The following is a 21,135-nucleotide window of genomic DNA, read 5'->3' on the forward strand; positions in this document are numbered from 1 at the left end:
CATAATTCTAATTAGAATTATCAAAGTTAGTCAAAAACTGACCTGCTTTAACTTGGGCCGAAGACCCGTTCACTTTCCCATTGGCTCCACTGTTTCCAGCATCATTGTTGCCCAAATTCACACGACAATCACGCTTGCAATGCCCAACTTGATTGCCCCTCCAACAAACCATATCCTTTCTCTTTTTGTTGGAGTTGGTTGGGACATGTTCCTGCTTACGTTTTCCATGTCCTTTGTGGTTCTGGTTCCTTGGTTTGTTTTCAACCATATGAACCGAGGGCTGTCCAGGTTCAACTTTTCCTTTGGTTTTTCAGATTTCTCACTTTCCTTCGCACGAAGAGATTGCTCAATACGATTATGGCTAGCAAGTTGAACCAATGATAGTTCTTCCTTTTCATGTTTCAAGTTATGTTTGAAGTCTTTCCAGGACGGAGTCAATGATAGTGGATACATCAATGGATTCATCCATATTCATACGGTGCAATTTAAATTGACCGTATATACCAAGGAGTTCATTGTACTATTCAGTGACAAACCTTGAATCTTCTATCTTATAATTATTAAAGTCACTGACCAGAAACTTCTTGCTAGAATCATCCTCAGTAATGTATTTCAGTTCAAGGGTGTCCCACAACTCCTTGGCACACAAGGCTTCACTATGGATATCAAATAATGCATCAGACATACCGTTCAGAATGTGACCTTTGCAGATGTCATCATTGTCCCACTTCTGTCTCTTTCTTGTCTCTTTAGCCATCTCAACAACACCTTTTGCAGGCTCTGCTGGTCTTGGAGTAGTTAACACGTATGCTGTTTTTAGATTAGTCAGCATGAAGTGCATCTTCTTCTTCCAACGCCTGAAGTCGACATCTTCGAACTTCTCCAGTTTGGCAAATTTGGTAGTCATCTCATGGATTAAGTCATCCATCTCCAGGAATAGAAGATATCAGTTTGATTGTTAGGAATTTTAGGGATTGTAGTGGAGATCTGGATACCGACTTGGATTGTGATATCACTTTCCGAACTGATATTTCTACCATATGCTTGGGTTACAAGAAATTCAACCTAAGATAATCCAAGTGGACACTTATGATTCTAGGCACAAAAATCGTAAGCCAATATGCTAGAGGATTCTGTGAAAGTATGATCAAACGAAAGCTTAAGATCATAACCCTCTTTTGAAAAGAAGAGATGTTTATATAATAAATGATATTATGGTTTTATTAGGTTGGGCCGTCATTAGTTGCTTTGGAAGCAAGTAATGTTAATTCGGATTTAATGAAGATTTAGGGTTACTAAAAACTAACGAGTTTCGTTAGTTTTACCATAAATACACTCAAGAAATTGAATTTTCCACTATGGTCCCATATGTAAAAACTAACGAGTTTCATTAGTTGCTTTGGACCCCGCTAGGGGCGCTGCCCCTAGACCCCACCAAAGGGGCGCTGCCCCTTTGGAAACCCCGGACCCCCGACTAGTCGTCGAATCGGCTTCTAATTCGATCTTATACATGCGTGCACTCCGCACAACCCCATACATATATTAGAGTACAAACTATGAAACACCTTAGCTCAGATGTTAGTTTCAGTTACTTAAAATGACATGGTGACACTAAAATCACCAACACCTCATAAGTATAAGAAAGGCATATTTGGGTCAAAAGATGGTGATAAAGAGGTAATTATGAATGATTGCAGTTTTTACAGCTTTATCATCTGATGCGTTAATCCATGTTTATCCATTATTTACTAAATCTCATCTAAAATGTCAATTAAAAGAATTAGAAAATGAATTTGATGCCTCTAAAGAAGAAATCATGCCCATTCCGCTCTAAGCAAGAACATGTACATGGATACACTCTTTCATGCGCTCTTCCAATCGATCATCATGTTTTTAGCTTTTTTGTTTTCTTCTCTGATGTTCCTGCATGGATATATCATTAAAAGTAACGAAATGTTAGTGTATTGTTGATTAAAAATATTAAAAATGATGATTAATCAAGCAAGTTAACAAAAAATGTTAGACTTTGATCAATTTCTATGATCAAATTGTTCAAAGATCACAAATCTTTCAAGCCACAAAAAGATCATGAATATTTTCTATAATCCACAACGAAGAATGATATAAATAATATTACCTTCAAATAACTTTGGCTTGTACCCGGTTGTTTTATATTTATAGAATTAATATAACTAAAAGATATTAAATCTGAAATAGATTATCTGAGCAGTGTGAGCACCAAAAGAAACTCCCGCTTTGACTTTAGTGGTATGATCAAACCAACTATTTTCATAATCAAATTAAATTTTGAAGAGGATTTATCAGTACTATTTCCAACTCTTTTGACCATATATGTCAACATCCACAACTAGAAACAGGTTCAGAGACGGCCGAATCCGTCGTTATTCCGTTGCTAAATGACGTTTGCGACAGATCAGCGACAAACATACTCTATAGCCAATTAAAATGTGGTGAATAAGCTAGCAACAGGTTTAGCGACAAATTACTTTTTCCTTGCGACGACCTTAACGACAGATCATCCATTGCAAATTCATCACTTAATACAATTATTTAGGACATCGACGACAAAACTCGGTACCATTAATCCGTCGCTGATCCCTCGCAAAACTCTACTCTATGTTTTTTTTATATTCCATTGCTGATCCCTCGTAAATTTAATATATGTTTTTTTTCTTTTCCATCGCTGATCCTTCGCAAATGAGTAATAGCAACTTTTTTTTATTTTTATTTGAATTACAAATCTAAAACAAAAAATAATTATACAATACCAAATCAAACATTAACATTTAAATACCTAAAACATCAAATAAATATAGAATCCAAAACCAAACAATAACATTGAAACCATGGATTACTTACTTGATAATGCCACCATAGATTTTGCCTCTATTAGGATCCAACCATTCCTGAAACAAATCTTGAATAAGTTCTTGGCGATGTTTAAAAGTTCATAATGTCAGTCCCAAAAGTTCTATGAGGTTGTATTTAGGGAGTCACCAACAACCCCTACACTGTTTAAAAGTTCATAATGCTAGTCCAATTCCCATAACAACCATATGAGTGTTGGTATAACTGCAAATCTTGAAGAGTAAATTTATTTTAGAAAAGGATATATACTTACTTGAAGGTGAGTGTTGGTATAACTTCAAAAACTATCATATAAAACAAAATTGCTCCGTATGTAGGTATTCCTGAATCCAATAATAATAAACATAAAAAGGACTTCTTTCAGGTAATAAGTATTCAATGTAGGTTTTTCCTAAACATGTTGAAAAAATATAACTTTATTTCCAAAAATTTCAGCAATAAGCCATTGAAAATTTAAAATTTTGTGTAGGGATACTGATAAATTATGAACATGTATCACAATGTCCATCTTATCGCACTTGTTCCTATGTGTGTTTCTAACTCAATAGCTATATTCTTGACCTAAAAGTCAAACATGGATCATACAAAAAAGATAGGAATATAAAAGAGAAGAGTATTGGAGCAAAAATACATGCCAGCAATAGCAATAGCAATAGGTTCGAGACATTCTGAAACTCGTGATTGTTGTCGTTCGAATTTGAGCCCTTTGTTAAATGCCTAGACTCGGTACCAAATCCATATTGGTTCAAATCTAGAAAAAAAATTGTATGCTAATTTATATAATCTAGAAAGCAGAAATTGGAGTCAAGATGATAATGAACATGAAAGCACTAGGAAAACCAAAATTAAAGAGTTAATGAAGGTAGAGCTTAGAAAAATGAGTGGTGATATGAGCTAGAAATAAAAGAGAAGTAAGAGAGCTCCATGGAAATGCAACTTACATACTACTAGAAACCAGAATTGGAAGCTGATGAAAACTAATTTAGGATGAACCTTCAGATCGAACGTCATTGGCAGGGAAACGACGAGTCATAAAGGAAGGGAGATAGACCGAGAGAAAATCCAATAAGGATGTGATCTATGAGGTTTTTCGATTCTTTGAGAGGCTTAAGTATCCTTCAAAGAGGCGCACTGCAGGTGGACGGTGGTGGAGGTGATTTCTTGGGCGGAGGAGGGATTTGAGTAGACAGAGGGTCAATTAGGGCTTTGTGAGGAAATCGTTTAGGGCTTTGGGAAGAAATCAGAGGGAATGAAAAGAAAATGAGGGAACTGAAAAGAAAGAAAAGCCGGAACGAAAATAAAACGAAGGAAGGAAAACACAAAGAAAAGCAGGAAAAAAAAAACGATGCTTCTAAATACTAAGAGTGATTGGCTGAGGGCCAAGAAAAAAAAGCCATTGATTTTTAGCAATCCTTCATTCTTCCCTTGCTAAAAAGTTTTAATTTCCGACGGATTAATTAGCGAAGGACTATTTTTTGTCGATGAATGCTCGTCGCTGCTCCATCGGTAATACTTCTCCGAAATTTAATAAGTATTTTGGTTGATATATTTATGATTTGATTTCCGTCGCTGATCTCTCGATGAGCCGTCATCACTGATTAGCTACGGAATGTACCCGTAGCTGATTCCGTCACTGAAGGTCATGTTTCTAGTAGTGATCTCAGATAGTAAAGGGGACAACACATAGGGCCTTTTTCTTTTTCTTTTTTTTTAGCTATTTAGTGTTGGGTTAATCTTGATGGTTCAGATAGAATACGGGCCAAGTCGGGTATGGGTCATGTGCATGGGTTATCAATATTGTGCATGTTAATGACTTGGTCTAAAGTTGACTGAATTTGTTGGAGTTGAAAGTGAAAGGTGGAGTTTGTTGCTACTTAGAAGGAAAAACGTGGGGGGTGTTAATGAGAATGTGTTTTATTATTTTGTTTGTTATAAATAGGTAGCACTAGTAAATATATTTAGTAGGACGTAATCAGTTTTCTTGAAAGTAATATATACAAATTTGCTGTTTTGATCGGTGTTCAAAGAACGAGTGCGTGTCTGATTTCCAACATTTAGCCATTTACCTTTTGTTTAAAAATAATGGTTAATATCAACAATCGATGAAAAAAATTAAAAACCGTCATCAAACCAAATATTAATGGAACAAGTTTGTCATCCTTCCACGTGTTAGATATGATAGTGCATTGAGGAGCTAATTCCGGAAACCAAGAAACATTGTCTTGTTCACACAGAAAAAGTCCTTCCAGTTACATATATTGCTTTGTTCGAATCAAAGGAACAGCTGGACATTTTTTGAAACATAAAAATACAGGTTCCGACCCATTTTCTGCAAAATCTAGATGATAATCCCAAGTCCTAACTCTCCTGTTTTATTTTTGATCAAATAAATTAACCTTGTTTCCTTCTCCTTTTTGTTTCTTTTGCGGTTTTTGAATATTTCAATTGTGTATTCTAGTGGAGTTTGTTTCTGATCGTAACAAGATTTTGCACCCCATCTGTTTGTTACGCAACGTACAGCTTATTAATTATGAATTATGATCTTATGCTCAAAATACAGCTTGGTATAAGGTATTAACTCAATATTTTATTTTTCCTAACTCATGTAGACAATACTCTAAATTTAGTAAAAGTTATTACACATAGATTACAAGTTATAAGGCTTCAAAACATTTAGGAACATCTTTAAATATCAACCTAAGATTGAATTAAACACTTAATTATGCTTTAATTGCTTACAAACTGGGAAGACCAAAAGTGTTATTTTCTTTAAAAAAAATTCCAGAAGGTTTTTTGGGTTGTACATACGTATGCATTCATTGTGTCCTAATGGTGCACTTACAGACATTCTGTAGGAAGGCTAGGTCCAACTGAATCTATAAAACTGAAGCCTACAGCTTTTGATGCCAAGAAAAGGTTAGGGACAAAGTTTCCTCCTGAGGGATTGAAACATACGCCACCTCACCAGTCATCTGAATTTATATGGAGAGATTATTGCCCCTTAGTTTTCAGGTGAGTTCTTTGGTCCTGTTTTTTTACATATGGGATAGAACATGTTGTATTGTGTTTGATGTGCATTGGACTCAGTGTGGTATCGTCGTATCGGTGCAAAAAAAAAATTGTGAATTTTTTGTCCCACTCTCTACAAAAGACGTGAATACCCTTCTCCAAAACTTTTAACAAATATAAGTAGGACAAAAGGTGAAGTTTTGTGTCCCACAAAAAGGTAGAACAAGGATTTGCTATCGATCCGTTGTTATGCAAAAGACATAAATGCCCTTCTCCAAAATATTTGGGACAAATATAGGTGGGACAAAAAGTGTGCCTCCCAGAAACGTAGAACAAGAACATTCTCTTCATCGAAAATATTCCTAGAAGGTTTATCCAATCTTGTCTACTCTCGTGTAACAAAAAAAACCTTAACTGTGTTATATTAAACTATACTCTTAGGGTACTCTCATAAATATTTAATTTATGTTTGGTCCCATGATTTTCTTTCTTACATGTCATGGATGGTTCTAGGGCTCTTAGGAAACTATTTAATTTGGATGTGGATGATTACATATTATCAATATGTGGAAATGATGCTTTTCGGGAGCTCTCTTCTACGTGGAAAGGTGGAAGTTTCTTTTACTTGACTCACGATGACAAGTACATGATCAAGATAATAAAAAAATCAAAAGTTAGAGTGAGTTAAATCTCAATCCAATGCACGTTCTTTAAGTTCTTTTAATTTCAAATTCGCACAAAAAGCAACATACCTTTATTTAGTTGTGTATTATAGGCTATAGCATCTTACTTTCATTTCATCCTAATAGAATGCTATCCTTCCATGTGTATCTAGATGAAATTGCTATAACTAGACTCCGTAAATTTTTCAATATACATCGTTCTAATAGGAAAGTCTAAATTGTTGGTGATTTTATTGTCACCATGTAATTTTATGTAACTGGAACTAACATGTGAGCTAAGGGGCTTCTTAATTTGTACTCTAATATATGAACGGGTTGGTGTGAAGTGCACGCATGTATAAGATATAATTAGAAGTCGGTTCGACAACTAGTCACCTCTTTGGCTGGGTAGAAATATCAGTTCGGAAAGTTCTCTCACGATCCAAGTTGGTATCCAGATCTCCACCATAAACCCTATATTTTCCTACATAAATATGTGATGCGAAAATAAACAAATCAATAACAATACGTTTATGTTTCAAAACACAATGCTGTAATAGGTTCGACTACACATTGGATGCTATAATAAACAAATGAATGATAGTATGTTTGTTATTTCTTGCATTTAAGTTGTTACGTTCATGGAGTATTATCTTTTAGTAGTTTATTCACATGGATACTTATTATACTACTCTAGGTTCTAAACAGAATGCTTCCAGCCTATTTCGAGCACGTGAAGTCGTTTGAGAACACACTTGTTACAAAATATTGTGGACTACATTGCGTGAAGTTAAGTGGGCCCATACAAAAGAAGGTGCGGTTTGTTATAATGGGAAATTTTCTATGTACTGAAGTACCTATTCATAGACGCTATGAATTGAAAGGGTCTTCACATATGGGAATAACAGAAAAACCAGAAACCGAAATTGATGCAAACACCACACTTACAGATCTTGATCTTAAAGTTATTTTTCGGTTGCAGAAAGATTGGTTTCAAGAGTTTTGCAGGTGAACTATATTATATATGCCTGTTTCTTTTTTCACTTAATATAGAAAAACACAAATACAACCAAATAATTTTTTTTTAGTCAGGTCCACCGTTAAATGATCCCTGCATAAGAAGTAGCACTTAACAAATTTTCCCTTTTAGTTTCTTCCTTTTTTCTCAAATATTTTTTAACATTTTATAAATTTACCCTTTTTATAAATGTGCCCTTTTTTAATGAGTGTTCTCTTCATCTTTTTCCCTCGAATATATAAGTACGCTACTATTATGGGTAAAAAAATATATAAGTATGGCATGTAATGGCCCAATAAATAATATCAATGGAACAAAGACTGAATTTTTTTGCCCCATCCAAAATGGTGGGACAGGGACTCCCTCTTGATATCTCATTGGTGTAAAAGACGAAAATGGCCTTCTTATCCTCATTATCATAGAAAGAGCTATAAAGCTTGTCAAGCCCTTTGTAGCAAATTTAGCCATAATTCTTTTATATTTGTTAATTTGTTTTAAAATTTCCTTTAAGCTAAAGTGGTTTATAATTGATGTAGCCAAGTGAACAAGGATTGTGACTTTCTTGAACAAGAGAGAATTACCGACTACAATCTATTGGTTGGTATTAGCTTTCAAGAACCACATAGGCAAGCAGCTGAAGGTATATCACACACATCTTATACAACTTATTGAGTAGACAATGCAATTATTTTGTGTTTTATTTCTTTTAGTGAATGCCACGCATGATAGCAATGGAACAACTCCTAGCCTTTCAGCAGACATGGATTCTCTTATAAATCCTACAAAGTAAGTTACATGTTGAAATTTAATAAATATTATTTAAATAGTCTCGGTTTGAGCCTATAAGGCCCTATTTTTCTTTCTTTGTCTCATAAAGTGAAGTCATGTTTAAAAATGAGTATTTAAATTTTTACCCTTACATTCTTATCATACAATTTTCACGATACTCATTAATCTTAACAATTTTAGTCAATTTAAATATGAGAATATCACAGGAAAAAGGACAAATGGGAAAGGGTGGTGATACATTAAGCTAAGACCCCATTTGATAGACATATTTCTAGGTTCAAACAAATCTTTCTGGATAAATGCACCGGAAAGACTGTTTGATATGCACAAAAAATAGGTCTTTTCCGGTAAGATATGTTTTTCCCAGAAAGCTCCAAAACCATATCTTTCTGGCTGAATAGGCTGGAAAGACAATTATGCCCCAAACCCCGTCTCTTTTTTTTCTTGGATTATTGATTTCTTTTAAATAAATTTTTAATTTTTTTTATTGAATTATTACTTTTTTATTGGATTAATATATATTTATAAATATTAGTTTTAATATATAATATTTATGTATTAATTGATATTATTTTATCTCACCACTATCAGGCATAAACCGGGTCAAAAATCACACATTGAGTTATAAAAAAACAAAAATGGCTAGAAAGAATAACAACGTAACATCAACTTGAAAAACAATAAACTAAAAAAAACTTAATCAACATTCTATTTGGATTTTTAAATGATTATTGTGTAATTTCGATTTTGTATGACAATTTGTATGTTTTTATAATTATTCAGCAACACCATCCATCACAATATAGAACAACAGGGTGATATTGTCATTTTTCATCATTCAGCACAGCCAATCAGATGTACAATCAAATAACATGGTTTCTTTCCCAGTCAAAAAACTTTCTCATATAGCACTTTTTCAGACAGCACTATCCTAGACAGAAACTATCAAACGAGACCTTTTTGGCTTAAGTCATTAAGTCATTCTGTCTAGATTAAGTAAAAAACAAAACAATCATGTGCTCAACCCATTAAGCTCATTATGTTAAAAAAACAATGACATAAAGCTTACCGAATTAAATCTTGTCCTCATTAGTAAATGGATAAAATAGTGAAACTCAAATGGTACATGTTTTTAAATGAAAGTTAATTTGAATCCATACAATTGATGAAATTGTGGTTTGACCTAGATAAAGGTATCCCAATGTGGATGCCATGTCAGCCAATTCAACATTTTAATGAGTTGATTGGAACGTTATAAAGCAAAAGATTATTAAATGCGATAGTAAGTATGTTGCTGTTTGGAGTCTAAAAAATTTGTAAGATTCTAAATTTTCAGGTATAATTGTTTACGACTAGGGATTAAAATGCCAGCATGCATCGAATTCACTGTGAGAAGCAATGACACGCAACTAGTTGGAGAACCAACAGGACAATTTGGTGATGTCATCCTTTTCATTGGTATAATAGATATACTACAAGATTATGATAAAAGTAAACACACATATAAATCATTCCAATGTGATCCCACTTCCATTTCTGCTATCGACCCAAGATTTTATTCTAAAAGATTTAAGGATTTTATATTTAGAGTTTTTTCAGATGATAGTTAAATTTTTTTTTACATGATTTGAGATTATAAGAAAACCCGTAAGCGTCTAATGTATAGTTCGTCAAGAGTATATGATGTTGAATGTGTTTACCGGTGTACACGTAACTTATGATGTAGACTCAATAGTGGTTAGAAGTTACTAAAGATAAAGATATAGATTACTTTATATGAAATGCGTTGTTAGTTTCATTGTGTTTGATTAGGTTTATGTTCTTCTTGAATTACTAAAATCGACAAATTCTAGTTGGGTTTGTGTTCATGAAGTAAAAAACAAACCGAAAAAGGGAAATCAAAACTTGTCTATTGTTTATTATTTTAGATAAACGTGTCGCTTACGGGCGATTGGTGTAAAAGGAGTTTTTTTTGTAAAATAATAACATTATGGGTATGTTCGGCACAAAACTTTTAGCTTTCATGTAAAACACCTAAAAAAGGAAAAACATCCTTCGGTAGTAAAGGGTTTCGCTTTTATTTTAAACAAAAAAACTCATAATCTAGATGTTACTTTTGGAAGGTCTTAGCTTTTCAAAGTTTTTAGCTTTTAGGTTTATATAATTTTACACCTTTAAAAACTAACAACTATTTTACCGAACATTTTTATACAAATATTAGTTATAACTTCCGGTTAGAAGCTACTAATTAGTTTTACCAAACACACCTTATAGACACCTGATAGACATAAATAAAACAAATGACTGGCTCATATAAATATCAAAAAGGAAAGTATTCTATCATACCATAGTCAACTCAAAAAATTCTATAAAAAAAGTGAAAAACATAAAGTTTTGTAAAATCTAATAAAATAAATGATGAAATATAAACTAAAAGTATTAAAGAAGTACTACAATAACAATAAATAGTTTTTTAAATGGAAGAGATTTTATTAGTAAATTAGGTAAAAGCTAGTTAAAGAAAAGATTACAATGAGAAATAGTTACGCTTATATTTTGTAACCAACCAATCTAGTTGATTTTCAATTTTTCACTTCTATTAGACAACCATAAGTAAGATTGTGTGACATTTTTATCGAATAAGGCATATTTTCTTTTACCAATTATTTTGTTTTTGGGTGACAAATCAATATGCATCTAATAGAGACGAAGCTGTAGTCGGTCAGTATTGCAGTCATTAAGATAGATCAGAAGAAGTTTAACCTTATTAACCCTCTTGAAAGGAATACGATTGGTGTGCCTTCTGGTGGTCGGGTTTCTATTCGATTTCGAGCAGATAATCCAGGTACGTCGTTCTAGAATTGTCACTTGGAAGTGCATGCAAATGAATAGTTGGAACTGAAAATGAGGGAACACCACTCATATATGATTACAATATCAGGGAAGAGGGAAAATTGATCTAGGGCTAGGGAGAAACACGTGCGAGTGATGGGGATAAAAAAACTGAATTGAAGCTCAAGATTCAAAGGTGGAGTGAATGTGTGTGACGGTGTGTTTGATCTTGAAAAACAGAAATGTGGTTTTTTGAAGCTGGGAAAAAAATTGAAGAACCTGGATTTTTGGGGTCTCTTTGTGCATATAATCTTGTAGCCAAGTAGCAAAAAACTTGGGTTTTTTTTCCTAATTTGATAAATAAGGAAGAAAAGAGAAAGAGTCAAAGAGAGAGGGATACAGAGAGATAGAGAGTACGGTGGGGGTGGAAAATTCTTTAAAAAAAATCAAAATAGCATTAAAATATTTATAGAAAAAGGAAAAAAAATGACATAACCTTTTTTTTAAGATTTTTTGGACCAAAAACATATGAAAAACCTTGATTTTGGACCTTCCATGCACTTTGAAAACTTTTTAAACCCTATCTAAAATTTTTTAAATACCATAGGGACCAAATTTACATTTTAGTCAAATTTAAATATCAAAAAGGAAAGTATTATCGTATACCATAGTCAACTCAAAAAGAAAAAGTGAAAAACATCCAGGTTTGTAAATCAAATAAAATAAATGATTAAATATAAATTAAAAGTACTAAAGAAGTACTATAATAACAATAAATAGTTTTTTTTAAATGGAAGAAATTTTATTAGTAAACTAGGTGTGAAACCCGTGTATTACACGGGTTGATTCAAAAATATTAAAAATTAAAATGTAAACCTTTAATATTTTTTAAAATAAATATTCAAAAGAAAAAAAGAAAAAACGTATTTATTACAATTTACTATCACATTTATTACAATTAATACTTTACATATAACTATAAGTATCATATGGCTTTTTAACTTTTAAAATTGAAAAAAAAAACAAAAATTGACATGTGGATATAATTTATTTAAAAAATACCATAACAAATGTCAAAATTCATGAGAAATAGCTCACTCCAGATATCATAATTCATTTGATCTAGATCAAGAACAAAAGGTACAACATGTTGATATCATAATTCATTTGATCTAGATCAAGAACAAAAGGTACAACATGCTTGATGTTGATTGTAGAAGAAGGTTTTTCAGAAATCTTAAAAGAAGAAGATTCAACAGCAGACATGGTGACAAGAAGAAGAAAAAAAAAGAATTAGGAGATCGACTAGGGTTTAGAGGATATTAAGCCTGATACCGTGTAAACTTTTCCCATAAAAACATATCATTAAAGATATACGCATATATATACAAATACAAAGAAAAGGGCCTCCATAAAATGGTCCAAGCAAAACTAGCAATACAAAACACAATAAAAATAATATAACAAGACTGGCTGTTAACACTTATTACAAATTTATGCCTACTTTGTTATGATCAAAGACAAGTAACACAAAATCAATATTAAGATGAATTTGGCTATGTATGATAAATCTGAGAGTTACTTTCCTCGGATCAAGTCATGTAGACAAGAACAAATTTTGATCAACTATGCTCTCTTACACAATTGAAGTTACGAGCTTTAATCACCTAATCTAAAATTTGTTTAATCCTAGCTCTAGCAATTTAATGATCATAAACCACTAGGTAATCAACTTCAAGAAAACAGAATGATCATCTACTATAGTAAACTTAAATCAAGGCAATCAAAGACAAGAACTAAAACATATAAGGATTCGATTTATCAACACTAGAAAAACCAACAATAATTAATCATAACTTCGAAATGAACACATAGTTCAAAAGATTTATCTTCACCAACGAAAGTAAAAGGTTTTTAGCCTCTCATCATAATAGAAAAATACACTAAATCTATAAAAATAAGATTAGACATGATAACTAGAAAACCGATTAAATCAATGTTGTTTTCTTCTAGATGTCTTCAACTATTGAGATTCAATCGATTTCTGATCTTCAATACACTTTCTAGAGGATATCTATGACAATCCTTCTCCAGAAAATACAACATAAGTCCATTTATTCGACCTAAAACTGAATATTTATACTTTCCTTAAATCTGTCTCCTATGCCATGGCGAATAGGCTCTACGGCGTGGCAATCTGTTTCCACGCGTTTTCTCCAAGGCAATCATATGATCGAGAATTTTATGTCACCACATTGTGGCAGGAAATCCCCATGCCATGGGCTTTAAAAATCCTGACTCTTTTGCCTTTAATTGTCTTAGCCCATATTTTCCTGCTTCCAGCTCCACATGTAACACCCGAAATCTAGAAGGTTAATTGTGGAAATATTACCAATTTCAAGTCGAACTCGGCAAGTTGGAGAAGCCAAATCGGCGAGTTGAATATAATGAACCGCGAGGATTTAAGGGGTCTACTCGACAAGTTGAGGAATCTAAACTCGGTGAGTAGAGGTTGTTTTGGTCGCAAGATTAATGAGCCAACTTGACGAGTTGGGCGCTGTTTGAGAAACCCTAATTTTGGGATTTTGCACCCTATTTAAACACCTTAAGTCCTGGGTGTTGGCCTCATTTCTAGCCTCCATAGCCTCTAACCCTAATCTCAAAAGCCTAAAACCTTTTTGAGTGTTGTGAGCCATTTGTGAGTGTGTTTTAGTGTGTTTGAATCTCTTGGAAAAAGGAGAAGCTTTGTACAAGGTGGTGATTCAAGTCGAAGCCTTCAGATCTTGATAATTTGCATCATTTCCAGTATATTGTGGGTATAAAGTTCTATCATTTCTTAATATTTGATTAGATCTCTTTTTGGGTTAAGTTTTGATGCTTTTAGCCATGTTTGGGTGATTGGTGGGGTTGAAGGACATCCCAAGTGGTATTCTTCCAGATCTATGGTTCTCTTGAGCTCTTTTGGCATAAAATTGCCAACTTTATGATCCTAAGGGCTTCATGCACTAATTAATTCCTTTTTGTGGTATCTTTTAAGCTCTTGAGATTCTTCTAAGCATGAATAAGTGTAAAGTTGGAAACTGTACTCGTCCATCTAGCCTTATATGGTCAGATCTGCATCTTGGAGTTGTGTCCTTGTGGAATAAGTGCTTAATGATTAAGTCATTACCCTTTTAAGTTTAGGGTTTGGGTTTTGAACCCATTTTTGTGTTCATTAGGGGTAAAGTTGGAAACTTTACCCTTCTTAAGGCGATTTCAGTTAAGATCTGAGTGGGAGAAGCTGTTAGTTCGAATATATCAGCTTAATGGGTTGAGCTGTTTGGTCCCGGGTGAACTCGACAAGTTGGAGGAGAAAACTCGGCGAGTTGTTTTGGTTTTCCCTGATTCCGAGTTGGTGAGGGTCAACTCGGCGAGTTGGACAAGTTTCTTCCCGACTTTGCGGTTGTCAGAGGAACTCGACGAGTTGAAGGATAAAACTCGGCGAATTGGGTCAACTCAGGCCGTTGATTTTGACTTTTGACTTATGATTTTGAACAAGTTTCTACCACGGGGTTTTTGAAGCAATCTGAATTGGAAATGTGGGCTTAGGATAAGGCCCGTATGGGATTGGGCCCCATTTGGAAAAATGGGCCGATATTGGGCTTTCATGGATTTTATGGTTTTGGATCTTGATGGTTTTGCGCTTGGGCCTTAGTTTTTGAATCTTATTGGGCCAAGGTTAAAATTGTCATTTTACCCTAAGTACGGATTTTTTATCATGGTTTGGAACCCAATTGGTAATTAAGTGATATTTTGGTATTGTTAGCTCGAGGAGTTGTCAGGGCAGCAGTTAGAGGTTTCTTGAAGTAAGCTTCAGCATTTGAGGTGAGTCTCCTCGCTTGGTTTAGTGGGTTGAAGGCACAAATGTTAGCCCATGTATATGCTATGTAAGTATGCTAGTTATCTTCGTAACTCTTGCATGTGTATGTGTTTATATGCTTTCCGGGCTAAGATCCGATGTTGGGCGGGGCTTGATGATTGTTTGTATGCTATGTATCTATGTTGCATGTGTATGTGATTATTTGATATATGTAATATGCATGTCAGGCGGGGCCCGATTTACTACCGAGCTCAGCTCGATGACCGGTCGGGGCTCGACGACCGGGTGGGGTCCGATGACCGGGCGGGACCCGATGACCGAACGGGGTCAAATGACTGGGCGGGGCCAACTATATTTTTACTGTATGTTTGGTATGTAGTATTTTAGGGGAACTCACTAAGCATTGTGCCTATGGCTTTCAGTTTATGTTTCATGTATCTCCAGTTTTCAAATAAAAGGGGTCCGAGACAATCACAACGTATACACCCATGTTTTCTGCAATATATGATCTTTGGGTATGAACTCTGATAATAGTTTTATTTAAATGTTTTTTCAATGTTTGGACAAAGTTACAATGGTGTTTTTGTTGGATAAGGTGTCTAAGTCCATAACTATTTATGGGGTGTACTTGACCCGACCCGGCATGGTCCATTTGGGTTGCATGGCACCATGCAATTGGATAGACTAAATGAGAGAAATATCACTTGGAGATTATTAATATATTATAAGTTCTAATATATTAATAATATTATTTGATTAGTTTGATCAAAGAATTAATTTGGAATTAATTAAGTGATCAAAGGATAACTAATTAAATATATGGGTTGATTATGTAAATCATTCATATCTTGTATAGTGGGCTAAAAGGCTCCATGGATTATCAAGTTGGGCTTTACCCATAGGATGCTCCATGGATGCTCCATGGGAGTTACAAACCCATGGGTCATGAAAATGAAGAGTCATGACACAACACTATATAAAGGTCCCATTCTCCACAAATTGGCAACACACACAAGACATATAAGAAACTTGAGGGCTAGGCCAATTTCAAGAAGTGTGAATTCTCTCTAAAGTCTTTCCAAGAGCATTTGGTGTTGTGTGAAGCATTTGAGGCATCACACTTGGGGTGCTAGGCTCACAAGGTTTCAAGGAACACAAGCAACTACAAGGTAAGTTATTCTATCTTTTATTCAAGAAAAAATTGTTCCCCATGTATGCTAGATAGGAATATAACCTTGGAATTCAACTTTGCATGATAATTAGACAAACATAGATCCAAGGTTATTAGGGTTGCATGTACACTTAGGAAGTGTTAGAATGCTCAAAACCCATTAGTGGTATCAGAGCCTAGGCTTGTTTGCTTTTTATTTGTGCTTAAAAGTTGAAAGAAAAAGTCGAAATCTTGCTGTCTGACTGATGGACTCGCCGAGTCCATGGGGGAACTTGCCGAGTCCACTTGTATCTTCAACCTACTCGCCGAGTAGGTTCATGCACTCGACGAGTAGGGTCGACAGAGTGCAGAATTTCGACTTTAGTTGCTGGAAATGGATTGGATACATTACCCTAAACTGTTTTGGTACTTGAAAACTTGTTTTAGATGGTGTAATGTATTTGCTAATTCATTTACAACAACTAGTTATCAAAATTACAAGTTTAATGTGATTTTGATTCTTGAAAGTGTTCATATTCATATTCTTGTTCTTATGATGTTTAGATGATCATAGGAATTATTTGTAACCTATGTGGTAGTTTAATTCTTGATCATAATGTGTTTTAATGGAGTCCATAACTTGTCCTCAAGTTATGGAAAACCAAAAGTCTCTTGGATTAAAAACCATTAAAAGAACACAAGAGTTAGATAAAATGAAAAGTCCTCATTTTATTACTCTATTAAACTCATAAGTTACAAGAAATGAAAAGTTTTGAAAGTTTACAAAACTTGCCCTCAAGTTTTGGAACAAGTAAAGTCAAGATTAAAACTTTAGTTCCAACCCTTAGAATTTTAAAAGTTAAAATTCAACCCTTATACTTATATTATGATGATTTAATAATTATATATATGTATAAGAACAAAGTCGTCTTACCGCTAGTACGCCTCATTCACGAAGCCGGTCTATAAGGTGGGTATAAGGTTGTTGCCTATAAAATGGTGACTTAATGGGTGTCTATTCTCACCCACCGCTTGCTTGACTGGTGGAGGGTCGTTAGCCGAACGGGTAAGACAAAGACTTATAAATTCTCATTCAAAGTATGATGAATATTATAAAGTAACTAAATGTTTTATTAAATTCCCAATCTTAGTTACTTTAGGAAAAATGTGAATAAGGTGCTAATCCATGAAATTACACTTTACACTTTGATTGAGTCGTTGGTGGAGCGTGTGTGGTTAACCGGCACACTAACTTGGACTTAACAAGGTAGGTAAAGGGTGACTTAGGGTTTATTATAGTATCGATGGAGCGTGTGTGGTTTACCGGCACATCGATTGAGTGATAAACTTTAAGGGTACCAAGTGATTTGCATGGTTACTTCACACCTCGTTTTGTGATCCTCGGCATCCCAGTCACAAAACTTGGAGGGCACACTCGAGATTGAAACATGCCTTTGAAAAGTTCATTGAATCTCAAAGAATCTAGGAATTTCTAAGAACCAATCAAAAACCTAATACTTAAATGTTTCGGTTTTCGTGGTGGAAATTGGTGAATCGTCATTCACCTACCTTTCAAATATGGTATAGCTTAGATTACGGCATACCTCTTCTAAGTTATATTATATTGTGATTGGATCCTAGCCTTAATATTACATTTGGGTGTTTTATTAAGGACTCTCTTATATCTAAACTAATCTTGTCCTTTTCTTTCAGATGTCTTCGAACAATGTTGCTTCTGGCTCTAATCCTAATGGCTCCTTTACTCTTATGAGCTTGTGTGGGAAAGTCACCTTTGATGGATCCAACTTCAATGAGTGGATCAGAAACATCAGGATGATTACCCGCTACGAGGACAAAGAATATGTCCTTGACAAGGAGCTTAAGGAAATTGATGAGACCACTGCAACTCCCCAGGAGATCGCTGACTTTCATACTCATGAAAGAGATGCTACTAAGGTGGCTTGCATTATGTTGGCCACAATGACAGCTGAACTCCAAAAGTCTTATGAAGATTTCTATCCTTATGAAATGCACCAAGATTTGATGGAAAGATACCATCAGAGTGCACGACAAGAGAGGTATGAGATCATCTGCTCCATGATAACAGCTATGATGAAGGACGGGGAATCCGTCACGAGCCACATGTAGAAAATGCAAAGGTATGTGGATCGTTTTCTGAAGCTTAATGTGAACTTCCCTGAGTATCTTGAAATAGATATCATTTTGCACTCCTTACCATCGTGCTATGATCAATTCCGCATGACATATCACATGAATAAAGAAGAAGTCACACTCAGCAAACTTCAGGGACTTCTCAAGACCGCAGAATCAGGTCTTAAGGGGAAGTCGGTTGCTATCACTCCTACTCCAAACTCAACTCCGGTTTTGGAAATTGGGAAGAATCGATGGAGCAAGAGAAAGAGATCCTCGAAGGGTACCAAGGCTCGGACCCTTGATGGCTTTTCTTCAAGTGGAACCAAGAAAGGTTTCGTCACTCCTTCTTCTGACCCAAAAGAGGCTGACTGCTTCTATTGCCATGAAAAGTCTCATTAGAAGCGGAACTGCCCAAAGTACCAGCAGGATGTGAAGGATGGGAAAGTTAAACCCAACCACGCAGGTACTTACACTATCATTTCTAATAACTCACCCCATTCTAAATCTTGGGTCCTTGATACCGGTTGTGGTATTCATATTTGTTGTGACTTGCAGGAACTAAGAAGAAGTGAGAATGTGGAGCAAAGAAGAATAAACTTGATCATGGGGAATAAGAAAGCTTCACCTATCACCAAGATTGGAGTTTATACTTTATCGCTAAGTAGTGGGTTTAGTTTAGATTTGAATAAATGTTGTTATTCGCCAGGAATGGCAAGAAATATTATTTCCTTTCATGCTTTGTACAAACAAGGGTTTACCTTTTCATTTAATAATGAAGTTGGTTCTATAGATGTTTTCTATAATAATGTCTTTTATTTTAAAGCATTACCTTGTGATGGTGTGTATGAAGCTGTATCTGTTGTAGATAATTTAGGAAATAATGTTTTGTGTATTGATTCTACTAATAATAATAACTTGGATAAAGCATCATTATGGCATTGTCGTCTTGGACATATAAGCAAGAAACGCATAGGCCAACTCCAAAAGGATGGAGTCTTGGAGTCATTTGACCTAAAGTCTGATGATAGTTGCGAGTCATGCTTACTTGGAAAAATGACAAAGTCACCCTTCACAGGCTCATGTGAGAGGGGTGAAGGTTTGTTGGACCTTGTACACACGGATGTGTGTGGACCATTCAAACATGCCACAAGGGATGCTAATCGTTATTATTTGACTTTCACTGATGATTATAGTAGATATGGATATGTCTACTTAATCAAGCATAAGTCAGAGACTTTCGAGAGGTTTAAGGAATTTAAACAGGAAGTCGAGAATCAATTGGGAAGGAACATTAAGATGCTTCGATCTGATCGAGGAGGTGAGTATCTTAGTTCAGAGTTCCTCGATTATCTTAGGGAATGTGGGATTGTCTCACAATTGACACCTCCCAGGACACCACAGTTGAATGGTGTAGCTGAGAGGCGTAATCAAACCTTGTTGGATATGGTTCGTTCCATGATGAGTCGAGCTACGCTACCAATCTCATTCTAGGGGTATGCCTTAGAGACTGCCGCCCATATTCTTAATCTTGTCCCTACAAAGAAAGTTGCCAAAACTCCTCACGAGATGTGGACTGGTAAAGTACCTAAACTAGACCACATCAAGATTTGGGGTTGCGAGGCTTTCGTGAGACGCGAGACTCATGATAAGCTCGAACCTCGAAGCGAGAGGTGTATTTTCATCGGCTACCCACAGCAATCCTTTGGTTACCTCTTCTACAGACCTAGTGACAATGTGGTCTTTGTAGCAAGAAGAGGAGTCTTTCAAGAGAGAGAATTTATAAGCCAAGGAGACAGTGGGAGGCAAATTGATCTTGAAGAAATTCAAGAATCAAGTGGTGAAGGAACTTCAAACACTAGCCCTCAACTTGAGGAGGAAACTCCTGTTGAGCCAGTTGATGAGCCTGTACCTCTGAGGCGTTCCACGAGAGTTAGGAATGCACCTGAGCATTACTATGGTTTCCATATTACTGTGGAAGGTGAGACACTTATTAGTGATGAGACACTAGTAGGTCTGGATGAACCTAACAGCTACACGGAAGCCATGGCAGGCCCTGAGGCTGCCAAGTGGAAAGAGGCCATGGATAGCGAGATACAATCCATGTATGACAATCAAGTTTGGAACTTGGTTGAGAATGTACCAGGTCGTAAGACTGTAGGGTGCAAATGGGTCTTCAAGAAGAAGACCGACATGGATGGTAAAGTACACACTTATAAGGCTAGACTAGTTGCAAAGGGCTTCTCTCAAATTCCTGGAGTGGACTATGATGAGACCTTTTCTCCAGTAGCCAAGATTAAGTCTATTCGGGTTCTGTTAGCCATAGCTGCATTTCATGATTATGAAATATGGCAAATGGATGTCAAAACCGCTTTCCTTAATGGAAAGTTGGCTGAAGATGTTTACATGAGTCAGCCAGAGGGTTTTGTCAGCAACGAGTACCCTAATAGAGTGTGTAAACTCGAGAAATCCATTTATGGATTGAAACAGGCACCTCGCAGGTGGAATCTTTGCTTTGATGAGAAAGTCAAGGAATTTGGCTTTTCGAGGAGTGAAGATGAATCTTGTGTCTATATCAAGGCTAGTGGGAGCATAGTCAGTTTTTTGGTATTGTATGTGGATGACATACTACTTATAGGAAATGACATCCCAACTTTGCAGGAAGTTAAGTCCTGGCTTGGGAAGTGTTTCTCTATGAAGGACCTAGGAGAAGCTGCCTATATTCTAGGGATAAGGATTTTGAGAGACAGGAGTAAAAGACTAATTGGACTTAGTC

The 21,135-nt window shown here is 35.3% G+C and overlaps 1 protein-coding gene across 1 annotated transcript; it reads left to right on the forward strand.

The window, feature by feature from the left end:
- Positions 1-1,602: 1,602 nt before the first annotated feature.
- Positions 1,603-9,977, forward strand: LOC111881061 (phosphatidylinositol 4-phosphate 5-kinase 6). The gene is made up of 8 exons (XM_023877451.1): positions 1,603-1,677; positions 5,348-5,460; positions 5,734-5,901; positions 6,412-6,577; positions 7,258-7,568; positions 8,115-8,218; positions 8,289-8,364; positions 9,704-9,977. The coding sequence occupies exons 1-8, from the start codon at positions 1,603-1,605 to the stop codon at positions 9,975-9,977; spliced, it is 1,287 nt and encodes a 428-aa protein (XP_023733219.1).
- The last annotated feature ends 11,158 nt before the right edge of the window (positions 9,978-21,135 follow it).

This window comes from Lactuca sativa, chromosome 1, assembly GCF_002870075.4.
Source record: "Lactuca sativa cultivar Salinas chromosome 1, Lsat_Salinas_v11, whole genome shotgun sequence".
In the NCBI taxonomy this organism is placed as follows: domain Eukaryota; kingdom Viridiplantae; phylum Streptophyta; class Magnoliopsida; order Asterales; family Asteraceae; genus Lactuca; species Lactuca sativa.

Coding starts and splice junctions, on each gene's coding strand:
- LOC111881061 (XM_023877451.1), top strand. CDS start 1,603: ATGGTGACACTAAAATCACCAACACCTCATAAGTATAAGAAAGGCATA. Junction 7,569..8,114: donor TGGTTTCAAGAGTTTTGCAG/GTGAACTATATT, acceptor TAATTGATGTAG/CCAAGTGAACAAGGATTGTG. Junction 8,219..8,288: donor ACATAGGCAAGCAGCTGAAG/GTATATCACACA, acceptor TATTTCTTTTAG/TGAATGCCACGCATGATAGC.